The 12,663-nt window shown below is 39.8% G+C and overlaps 1 protein-coding gene across 2 annotated transcripts in view; it reads left to right on the plus strand.

Annotated features, from left to right (window-relative positions):
* Positions 1-12,663, plus strand: part of LOC122769410 (aminopeptidase O (putative)) — a 73,657-nt gene that overhangs the window by 13,196 nt on the left and 47,798 nt on the right. For both annotated transcript variants that reach the window (XM_044025927.1, XM_044025928.1), the window contains exons 7-8: positions 6,176-6,389; positions 7,514-7,620. In XM_044025927.1, coding sequence (XP_043881862.1) covers positions 6,176-6,389; positions 7,514-7,620 — 321 coding nt within the window. The remainder of the gene's footprint in view (positions 1-6,175; positions 6,390-7,513; positions 7,621-12,663) is intronic.

Genomic DNA, 12,663 nt, shown 5'->3' on the forward strand with positions numbered 1-12,663 from the left:
GAATATTTGTTAGCTTCTCACACACCCGTCGACTACCGCAATCTTGTTTTATAGACTGGGTTTATCCGACATCTGATATTTAAAGTGAGTTCTACCACCCTGAACTCATCATTGTCCATACCTGTAGAGTGGTAAAGACAGTTGCCACAGGAAGTAAACAAAACACAGCTGTTGTTGTGGTCTCCAGTATAACAGCAGTATACCAACATTTATCCACATAAAGAGAGCTTACATTAAATTCTAGACAAATAGGGGTCCATGCTGTTTAGTTTTTTTCCCTCCTCCACCATCTTGGACGTAGATGCAAGCACACACACACATACACACAGACACACATATACACTCACAAGAACATTCCTCTGGAGTGACATCAGTTTTTGGACTCTTTACTAAACAAGGAGCAAACTGCACTGTGGATTGTTGTGGATCATTTTTAGGAGGATGGATCAGACATCTGTTATCACTTCCCAGCTGATATGGATTCAAAGTGGATTTGCTGAAAGTATGTGGGTGTGTGTCCATGTCTGTGCCTGTGACTTTCAGTTGGTTAATGTGGGTTTTACATTATACCTTCAGCTTATATAGTTGTTATCTTTTTCATTAAATCTCTGTGCACGCGGAAACATTGTAATTTCATCAGGTTCTGACCTGCTTTGATACCACCAGTGTGATGTATATACCAGTGAGAATAATAGGAATGTTTTTTTACTCGAAGTACTTGACAGCAGTTTGAAACTAACGTTGAAACACACCGCTTAGTTTTCATGCGTTGGCACAACAAAGCCTCAACCGAGTGGCAGAGTTGACTCCCAGTTCCTGATGACCTCTGATATCTTTTCTGCTATTTATTTTCAGGCTCTGATGCAATGTCGTGTATGTGGGTGGGGTGGCTCTCTGGGGGCCCCAGCTTGGCCCTTGTTCATGTGATCAGGCCCTACATGGAGTGGCATTTGTCCTGGCCCTGTGGGGCCCTGTCTGGGAGCAGAGAGCTGATCTGCAGCCAGCCTGGAATGCCAGACATTTGAAGTCAGACTTGTTAAAAAAGAACGAAGGGTGGTAGGAGTTTGGTCAAATAGACCCCTGTGTCTAAAATAGCCCACAGACTCTATCCGAGAGGGAGGGAAAATGAGACAAAGCTTCTTCCCGTAAACTGACATTAAGAAAGGCCAGTCTGCGCCAACCCAAATTTTGAGTGCTTGTTGTTTTCCATTTGCCTTTTGTCTATCTCCTTACCTGTCTGTCATTGTGTCTTAAAGGGCTTTGCCCACATGTTTCTGCACGGGCATGTGGTTATGTGCAAAATGTGTAAAAATTTCCCCATCAAATCGATCTTGTGTCAGAGTGGTTCAGCAGCAGATCCCCAAATATCACACCAGAGAGTTAACACTGCACTTGGAGAAACAGCAAAACTTGATGACAAACAAGAGTATGTGCTCTCTTCCTATTCTGTTTTGTCATTTTCTCTCTTTCCATAATGTTTCTTACTCCTTTTCACACACCCACATCCTCAATTCCCTATTTTTATTTCTTTTGTCACATTTTAGCCCATCTGTCTTTGATTGTTTTTTGTTTTTTTTTATCACCTTTAATTAGTTTCTTGCTGCCACTCACATTTACACATACCCTACACACTCACTCAGCACTCTTCATCTTTTTTCCTCATTCCTATATCTCGTGGGGCTGTTTTACTGGTGTCTCAGCTATGAGCTGAGCTGGGCTGGGATGTCAATTACAGGACTATGATAGGGCTCCTGCTGCATTATGCATGGAAGTGTCCCACTGGGGGAAAAATGGCCTACAGCCAGGAACGATGGATGGGGAGATGGAAGGATAAATAATGGATGTAGAAATGGACAAGCTAATCACTATAGCAATCTGTGTCTTACTAAATTGAAAATTTGCCCTGGCCCTGACACCTCTGCAGCTCAGGGCCAAGTCACTGTGGGTGACTCAGTCGTGTGAGAAAGCACAGACAGGCTTTAATCAGTATTTTATTTTGTGCGATTCAGAGCCAGTAGGGGTTCCATGGTCAAAAAGGTCACCTAAGGTTTTTTGTCTAATACTTTTTGATACAGAAAACCTCTCATCATTATGATCTTTGTCCATCCCTTTGTGGATGTGAAGCCAAAGCAATGTTTGTACATTTTTGAATATGAAAACATAGTGATCACCTTTTGGAGATTAGGCAAATTGGACACTCTAAATTGACCATAAAGTGGTAGAAGATGGATGGATGATTCACCTTCACCTTCTAATGCCACATAAAAATAAGCACACAAGATCCAGTACATAAAAAGGAAAAAGTAGAGAAAAAAATTAAGGTTCAACGTCCCAGAAATTAAAATAGAATTTCTTTATTATAATCTTTAAAAGAACATGTCTAGTATTAATCTTTAAAGGGCAATTTGTTGCACAGTCACTGAAGCAGTCAGTAAAAAAATTGAACAGAATTCAAAGAGAGAGAGGGCATTACCAATTATTAATTAATCGATGCACAGAAGGTTGCATATAAACTTTACATTTACATCAGTAAATACAAAGTTATGTACAGTCAACATGTTGAAGTAACCTTGATGAAAGGGCATGGACCAAATTTATTTTTCAATAGGCCCTTTGTTGGGTTCTCTAAAACAGATTTAACATCTGGACAAAATTAACTTGTAAAATAGGAAACTACTTAAAGTTTGGTTGTAGACTTCAGGACTACAGCCTACAACTTTCGTGTTTGTTTCCTTTTGGTATGACACCATATTTGTGTGTAATCCTCCTCAACATCATCAACATCAAATTAGCTTCATTGGTGAGATGAAGATGTACTGTATGTATTGCCATGGACTCACAGCCTGTGGTAATGCAATGGTTCACTGAATTACATTAACCAAAGAAGTTGTTTTTGTTGCCTTCTGTGTCTGTCTGAAACTTGGCCTGGTAACTTATGCATCATATCTGATTGAGGGGTGGATATATATCATCAGGAGAGCATTTTTCTTTTCACATATTTGTGACTTTCTCAAAAAAAAAAGGGTTGTTAATGGGTCAAATTTGGTTGTGAATGTTCGTGTTATATCTGGAGGCATTTGCTTTTGAATCACTTCCCAGTTTAAGGCTGCATGTTTTTGCTGATGGAATTATTCTGCCTGTGTTTGATCTTCGCAGAACTGAAACAATGTAACATTATTTGTTTGCTCCGTCCTCCATTTGAAAACAGGCAAAATCGAAACACTGCTATATTGAGAAACACAGAGAGAGTCATGTGGAGGTGATTGGCTTAATCAGCACAGTGGGACAATGGTATGAATGTTATGGATTTTTGTTTATATCCAAAAGTTACGCACTACAGTTTTAAGTCACATTTACCAATTTGCAAAATACACACTTCGGAAACACTTTGTGCAAATGTAAAGACTTAATATGATTTAAAACAGCAGTGAAACTGTACTTGACACACAAGCAATCATCCCCACAGCACACTTTACTCTCAGATCCATAGGGGAGAGATGAAGGTGCAGGCATTACATATGCCAGGATGTGTGTGAAAATCCTCCCATGTCTGTATCCCTGACATGTCCCTGATGTCAACTAATGTCACTCAGTGTATCAGCGAATGTGAAAGATGCTGTTGTTATTCATCTCCACCATGGTGGGATGACACTATTTGTCACTGTAGTAATGGATTCCGCCTCCCTCAGAGGAGCATGTGCAAGAGCCGTCTCTGAAAGACTGTCTTTGTGTTTCACACTCTTGCACACACAGACGCAGACAAATGCGCAGCTGGAACTGACAACAAAGGCATGCTTCTCCAATTGTGGTGGAATAAGATTAGACTAGGAAAAAAAACAAAAAACTCATAAGGCTAATGTTAGCATCCCCTGCTCCAGTGAGAGCCTTTGTTTGTGTAATCAGGAAAATGTGGGATTAGATTTGAAAAGCTGTCTCTGAAATGATGCCCTTAAGACCATGTTGTATGATGTTTACATTTTCCTAAATAACAGAAGGTGATGCCCTGCTTTCGATCTGATAAAGAGGCCCTCTGGGAAATGTGGACTACTTTTACTTGTTTTCAGATATCCAATGTAATTTTCCTCCAATATAGACTGTGTGGCAGACCTGGTCTAACCTATGCCTTTACTATGTTTTCCTCTGTAATTGTCTGAACATGTCCCCATAATTAGGTTATGGCTAGGAGTAAGGACACAAGATAACTTAAGATGCTTATCTTTCAGCAGTAGCACATTTTCCAGCGTCCTATATTCCATCAGTGTCACTACTATGTGGGCTTACTGTACTATAGCTGTCGGAATTAACTGTCAATATTACAGCTGAAGTAAATGTAGTTGGTGTGTCTCAGCAGTTGCAGATAAAGGACCGCACTTCATATAAATTGCAGATGCACTATAAAGTCTCAAAAGAGACCCTAAAGACACACTGAGATGAGGCAAGTGGGCTCAGATTTTTCACACCACTGTGTTTGCTGCAACTGAAGTCATAGGGTGGTTTGATTCTTTGAAAAAATGCTTTCAGTAGAGACCTGCAGTTCGCCATAAATTCTCCCACCAATGGCAGGTCGATGTTAGTTGGACACTTAAGATCTAGAGAGTGTGAAAGGAACCTTAGACAGTCTGGTGTTGTTATGTGGGCCACAGGAGTGAGAGAGACCATTCATTTGCACCTCTGTGACCTCTTTTCCATTCTTCTGTTGAAGAACAGCCTGCCTCTCACACAGAGTTGGCCCTAAGCCCCTCAGGACAACCAGAGCCTGTTACATAAGAAAGAAGTAAAGAATGCAACAGAGAAGTCTTCCGCCATGACCTTGGCTTTGACGGAGCACTTCAATCGATCATGTTCTACCAGTGCTGTTTCATGGCTATAAGACGTCATGTGTGCTGTATTCCTTTTTCCATTTGAAGTGGAGCGTCTGCCTTTCACTTAGTCCACCCATATTTTGGTGTATTGACTTGACATTTGACATTAAATTCATCTAGGGCAACAGAATTTGTGGAGGTGAAGTATCTTAACAATAGGTAACGATGACAGGACAGTATTGCCTTGGAATAACGTTCCAGTTGTATATCCTTTCTTAACGCCAGCATGTTGGCTTGCTGGCAACCTTTGATATTGTTCCTATTGGCTTAAAAATTTAAATTAAGAGGCTTTTGAATCTGTATTAACATTAATAGTCCCTTATTCTTGGTCTTTTATATATTAGCATCTAAATAGTGTACATATCTATTTGCATAAGAGAGCATTTACAAAAATGCCCATTTCTCATATTTGCATGAATTGCATATGCACTTTATTGACCCTTTTAAGACCATACATTTAAATTCCTTGAGAGAATTAACTGAATTGCACAATAAATGAATCATGGACATAATACATTACAGATTTTTTTTTTAAATGTACACATATGTCAGACTTTGTTCTCAGTCCCAAGATCTTGAAATGGCAAAGATTTGGTTTATAATTATCTTTAATTGTAAAGGATCATGAAAACATCCAAACCCTCTTCAAGCGTAAAATTTACAGCGTCGCCTTGACGTCACAAACAACTAGAAGTGGGAGCTATAAAATCACCCGCCTTTGATGCAGATTACACCAGTTGCACAAATCTTTCATTTCATTTATTTTTCCAATTGTGGGTTGACACTTTTGGTCCAGGAAACAATATGAACAATGTGTATTCTACTTTTGTGCAGGGCAATTTGGTTTGGCAGGAATGCTTGATGGGTAAGCTGCCCTTTGCTAAACATAACACAGAAGATGGAGAAAAGGGATAGGCCGTGAGTGACTCCCATACTTTGAGTGCACATGTGTTGGTTTGTCTTACTCGCTGCGTTTAGCCTAGGTTTTTATAATCATAGGTGTGGAACATTACCACAATAAAAATCTTGAAACATCTTCAGCAGTATACCGTGTGTCTTCATCTCGCCCTGGTTTTTATTTCCTCATAAACACCACTGTTTTTGTACTGTTTTAGTTCCCTCTTGTATATATATATATATATATATATATATATATATATATATATATATATATATATATATATATGTGTGTATACTTGTCTTTCCCTGTCTTGATTGTAAAGACATTTCTATCCTGGTACCCTCTTGTACTTTTTTTCACTTTATTCCTCCCTTTATTATCTGACTTCTTGATCTTTATTTGTCTTCCCCAGCCCCCACATAATCTTCCTGTCCCAGAGTGTGTTGTATGCTGATGGTCCTGGTTCTGGAGAGAATGGCCTTTCTCTGTGTGGGTCCAGGATTTGCCATGAAATTGCCCACTCCTGGTTTGGCCTGGTTATAGGAGCCAGAGACTGGACTGAAGAATGGATCAGCGAGGGCTTTGCCACATACCTAGAGGACATCATCTGGGCACAAGCACAACAAGTACAGTACAACTGTGGCCAAAACATTGTTGTACTACAGATATTTTATAAAAAATTAATTTTAGCTTGTATGCTGAAACTACTACACAGAGCACAACTGTCCCTCATGAGAAAGGGAAAACGTTAAATTAAAAACAACCTCAGGAAACATCAAGGTAATATTTGTTGATGTAGGACTTCTTTTTTTTCCTTGTCATTATATAAAAGTACTGCCATATGATATGATCCAGTACCTCCATACAACAACTTAGGGAAATGCAGGATGACATTCCAACCTCCCCTTTCCACTACTTCTGAGCCAGGATTTCCAAATGTTACCGTTGTGGGTGGACTGCATGTCAAGAGTTGGGCACGACATTACTGTAGTAAAATCATGAATCATAGAAGGAAAGAGTTTATAAAAACAAGCCAAATCCCAATGCAGAGAGCGGCGATCATGAAACAAAAACTTATTCTAAGAGGTCAGAGAAGTTGGCTCCGAAGAAATGAAAGAGTAAAGAAGTTCCTGAGCTCACCACAAAATGAAGCTTCCAATCCCAAAGCTTCTAAGCTACTAAAATGTAATAGGACTAAGCTGAGGCACACCAGAGTTTGCATAAAAGGTACTGCTATCTTCTTCTCAAAAAAATACATGCATTTTTAAATTTGGACATTCCCACTGCCAAGGGAGTCTGGTGCTCTGGTAGTTAAGCCGACCTTAAAAAAACAGATAAACAGCAGGACAAAGTAAGGAAGACAGTGTTGAGTTGATGGGAATCCCCGTGCTTGTAACACTAACTGCAGCTCTGATGTGGGAGTTGACGTGTGCACAGATTTAATCCTCCTTTCTGCTTTCCCACACTGTGGAAAGTTACGCAAAGGTTTTTCCTGTGTCTGCACTTTTAAATCATGTCACCCTGATGACGCTGTTATAAGCCTGGCTCTGAAGTCTGATGTTTAAATCAATAGCAAATACTGACCAAAATAGTCATCAATACCTATTAAAAGTGCATTTGACTTATCATTCACTCAGTTTCTCTCTGTTTTTGCTGATGCTATTCACAATATTTATCTTTTCTTCCTCTCATTCCTGTGCCCTGCCTTTCCTTCACTTCCTTTAAATGATCCACGTCTCTCTTCCTCCAGCTCTCTGTACAAGAGACCACAGAACAGTCTGAGCTGAAGGCACTGCTGAGGTGGAGACGGCTGTCTGATGAGTTGCAGAACTCGGAGGAGGAACTTCAGATCCTCAGGTGTGTTTCTCTCAGTGTTTCAGCGTGTCTGTTTTAATTATCTCTTCCCTGTTGCCATTATGGTCAAAACAGGATGTACAGTAGCACTGAACGCTGACATGAACTTCACCCCAGCAGTCAACATCTTCCTGTACCAGTAGCTTTGAGTGTAAAACCAGTATCAGTCCCTTGCACCACAAACTCTTCTTATGTGATTTGCAAATATTTCTTACCACAACTGTATCGATGTTTTTGCCTGATACATCTTATTTTGTTTCTGTTATAAAATATGCATCCGAAGCCCTGTTTCTGCCATGATAATCTGATAATTATTTAAACAAAAGTCAAAACAAACAAAATTGTAATCCATCAAGAAGGACTTGACTGATAGCTTTTTAAAAATCTGACAAAAAAAACCCAAGACATATTTTCTACAGTGACCAAAAAAATGGTTTTAACTATATGTATTGATTTATTGATATATGATTTTGAGTAATCAGCCAAGATGTATGAAGATTTGTCTAAAAACCAGTAATAGATACAGTTGACTTTTGTGTGATATATAATGTCCATATTTGTGTGTGTTTGCACATGCAGACACATGTGAGCAGTGAGGTAAATGCATTCCAGGGGCTCAGGTGTGGCAGGTGTGGTAGCAAATATATCCAGGTGTACTGTACGGTCATGTCTTAGAAAAGCTCTAAAGGCCACAGCAAGAATTTACAAACACACAAACTTTTCATCTGATCCTGACAATGTGGGACCCACACCCTGTTTGTTTTAACCAGTGTAGAAGCACACGTATCATCAGGGATTACAGGTGTAAAGCTCAGCCATGAGTTCACTCTTAAATGGTGTTTTTCACATTTTTGCTGGAATGAAAAAAAAAAGGCTTTTATCTGAAAGGACACTTGCAGCACATCACTCTACAGTGCTAAGTGAATGTTAAATCATGGCACTTTTATTCCTTGCACCTATTGTAATAGCGTAACTTCTCTTGTGTATTGTCACTAAACAGGTGAAACTGCATTCATTTAATAGAACTTGCAGCGTAAATACTGTCACTTCTCCCTGAAAAGTGCAAGATGTGTTTGCATAGTACTTTTCTTCACAAATAATTAAAAAGATGCAAACAAAAGCAGTTAAAAACAATATGGGAATCCGATAAAATACAAATAAAACTAAATGAAAGCAATAAAATATGAATTAATAATACAAAGATCAAGACTTTGCACAGTACAAAGTGATGAAAGGTTTTAAAAAGGTAAATTCAGATGCCAAAGAGGAAAAATATGACAGAGGTCAGTATTTTGACATAGATTTCATGTTGACTGCGGAAACTGTGTTTAAGGGTTAAACTTGCACTTCAGAGTTGTGTCTTTTTGTCAGTGTTCCCTTATGAAGTCGACACATGGGTCATTAGGAGGATTAGTATTGGGTTTCTCTGCACCTGACGGGGTTAAATCAACAACACTAAGCTAAACATGTGAAAATTACAAACAACAAACACACAGACATACATGCCCACACACATGGATGGACACATACATTTTGACTGATTATGTTACGTGGGAACATGTTTCTATTGGAAAAAATAAATAAAATAAGTCATTGCAAAATTGCCACCCAAGCACATGCCATTTCAAAATCCTCAGGTCTCTTAGGCCATGTTGTTGTAAAGCATGGTGAGACATAGAAGAGCCCTTTTCATTAACTATCACAAACGCATACAACAGTTACACTTTTAGTTGCATCGTTATGTGTCTGTTTGTGTCTTCTGCTTCTATTAACATGAATATTTAGGAGATAGAAGATACTGCGTGATTATGTGTCAGCAAAATCATGTATGTACAATACTTAAACTCATGCCATGGCTCAAGTATTTTCCTGTCTTAGTGCTTCCAAAGAATTTCCTGTTTTCTCAACATTTAGCACCAAATTACAGTGAGTTATTTCCAGGAAAATGCTAGACATTGCAGACGCATAAAAAAAAGGTTCTTTGTCCAAGTTGACAGAGTAACATACAAAGTCATTGTTGCTGTTTTGGTTATACATGTATGTTTTGTCAAATAGAGTGCATAAAAGATTATGATTGACCATGGGAACCCTTTATGTGAAAAAAGACTAATGGCTCTGATGTCATCCTCTTATGAGCAGGAGATAGTTGTCTCACTCTCTGTTTTGGATATAAATGACTTCCTGGATGTTCCTCCTTCTGTCCACTCATACTGACCTAATCGCTGACCTTTGACCATTTCCCTGGTCATCGTCAACACCTGGTGCCTGTTTCAAACATTCTCTCTGTCCCACTTTTTCCCACTTATTTCAGTTTATTTTCATTCCCTTCAAAAATGCCTTTAAAAAACAAGAACAAATATAACCACTATACTACTTTAAGCAATATTATCTGCCAGTGCAGCAAGAAAATGGCACTTGTTAAGTTGAATACCTTGAAACAAGTTAAATTATCTTAAGTATCTTCAGCCTTAATAAGTAAATAAGTCCAAACAAAAATGGTGTGATTAGATAAATACACTGAATTCCTGTCAATTATACTAGTACATATTTTCATTTTTTGCAGATATCTTCTATCTTTTAATGAAACATCTAGGTCAGTGGACCATCAGATGTACAAGTCATGTAAAAAATGTTTTGACAAATATGTATGTATGGTCCTGTATGTCTTCATGTAGCTTTTTTGGCATCACAAAAAGCAGAAAAAAAATTGATACACATATACATACATAGATGTATAGTGGGGGCAGCAGTGACTCTGATAGAGAAGGTCGTCTTCCAACCAGAAAGTCAGGGTTGATTGGCTGTGCCATCAGCATGTGAGTGGGTATGATAGATGCATGATAGAAAAAGTGCTGTGAATGGGTGAATGTGGTTTCAAGCACTTGGTCCTCGAAACTTGAAAAAGCACGATGTAAATACAGAACGGTTGCCATGCAGACCATTTAATAGGACATACAGAGAGACACACACACACACACACACACACACACACACACACACACACACACACACACACACACACACACACACACGCCTTACCAGTTCACACGCGCGCACACAAATAAAGACTAAATGGCAGGTTGTGCTTTTCAAGTTCAGTGGGTCACATTCGACACCCCATGATCCAACAGGGGCCCCAGTGGCCAGTGTTTATCAGTCCATTTCAGATGAGTTATATTTAGGGCAGCCTGGGCCAGACGCCATTCTCCCTGCTGATTTACTGGGCTGCTGGGAGTGCTGCTCTACCTTATCCGGTTTCCACAGTCAACCCAGTGTAATTTGTCAGGATATGGCTTGCGGAGCTATAAACCTCTGTCACTCTGTGTATGTGTGTGCGTGTTTGACATTAAGTTCTGTCAGTAATAGCTTCTGATTTCCTCCCACTCCTTTTCTCTCTCAATCTCAGATACACCCAGGTGTATGCATGGCTACACACACACACACACATACTGAGAGATAGATAGAGAGAGACAGAGAGAGAGAGAGAGAGACAGAGAATGAGACAAACACCGTCCCTCTCACACACATGGCCCACGAGTCAGATAAGAGCACCATTTATTCTGAAATACATTGAGCTATTGTGTGATTCTCCAAGGCAGCGAGCAGCGATTCCGCTTTAAGCTGTTGTAAATCATCTCTGACAAAGAGAGACAGCAAAAGACAGGGATTTACACATCCATACATCCCTGCGCTGGACAGTAGGAAGGGTGGAGTTCCTTTGTCTATCACGGCAGTGATGGATAAACATTTTTCCTCTCCATGCTTTGTGGCTGACATCTCTGACGTACAAGCACATTTTTTGTCTTCTGAAAATACATGTTCTGTCATTGTTATTGTTTCTTGCCCCAGCCCCTCTTTTTCTTTTTTCTTTTTTCCCTTTTTGAAATGTATTTTATCTTATCAGCAGCAACAGACAGATATGGGCTCTACAGGCAGTAGACTGGGCACAGAGCAAGTAAAAAAAAAACAACCCTGAAAAAGGGATATTGTTTAAAAGCAAGCTGATTTATAAAGTGAAAGAGACATTTTCTGGCATTTAAGCAAAGCGTTATATTTGATTGTTTTACAAAGGTTTTTATTGTTAATCCATATTGGAATGGATTTTCCCAAACCAGGTCATTTTTCTTCCTCACGCACAATGTTTATATGACAAATGCACATGCACACAAGTGGGAACACACCCTCATATGCATGATGAAAGTTCCTGTAAGAGTCCAGTCGAATTGAGAAATTCCAGGATGCTGATGACTTCCTCTCTCAGTCCAGTGAGCAAACCAAACATTCTTGTCTATCTCCTTTCCTCGAGTTCTCTTACATATCCTCCTCCTCTTCTTCTCTACTTAACCCCCCCCCTCGTCCCAGCTCCTCGGCTCGCTATACCTAGACAAAGAGTCAAATAGATGATATATTTGGCCAAATTGTGGCATCATTGACTTCTTACATCACACATGAATCTGTGTGAAGAAGAATGTGTGGTCTCCCTATTTGTGTGCGTGTGTGTGTGTGTGTGTGTATGCCTGTCTGGTCATGAAACAGGTCTGTGGAAAAGTGGTAGCCAGTGATGAAGGGAGTATTGATTGGTGGGCCAGGCGCCTTGCGTATCGACTTGGCAGGAGGGTAATCCTTCAAGCTCTTCCTATTGACACACCGAGTTAATCTGCTCAGCTTGATCAATACTGGCTAACTGAAACTATCATTGCGCAGCGCTCCCACGTCCACATCCGCTCCACATCTGTTTGTTTGGCTTTAATTGGTTTTATGTGTGTTTGTTTGTGTTTGAAGGGATGATTTGTATCTGTGTGACAGTGAGACACAGAGCGTGGCCCCTTGCGGCCGTAGATGCGGGTGCTTTTCTGTGGAAGTGTTATATGTGTGCTCTGTGAGTCATGGGCAGTAAAGTCGGACTGCAGTACTGTGAGGTCATATAAACACTAGCATGCAATTATAAATCTGCAGCTTGATTTCCAGCCTGCCTCGGGCAATGTAAGGCAACTTGGCAATGTGTTCTCCATTGAAAGGTTCAGCTGAGTGGTTGGATTTAGTGTT

This window comes from Solea senegalensis, linkage group LG5 (genome assembly GCF_019176455.1).
Source record: "Solea senegalensis isolate Sse05_10M linkage group LG5, IFAPA_SoseM_1, whole genome shotgun sequence".
In the NCBI taxonomy this organism is placed as follows: Eukaryota; Metazoa; Chordata; class Actinopteri; order Pleuronectiformes; family Soleidae; genus Solea; species Solea senegalensis.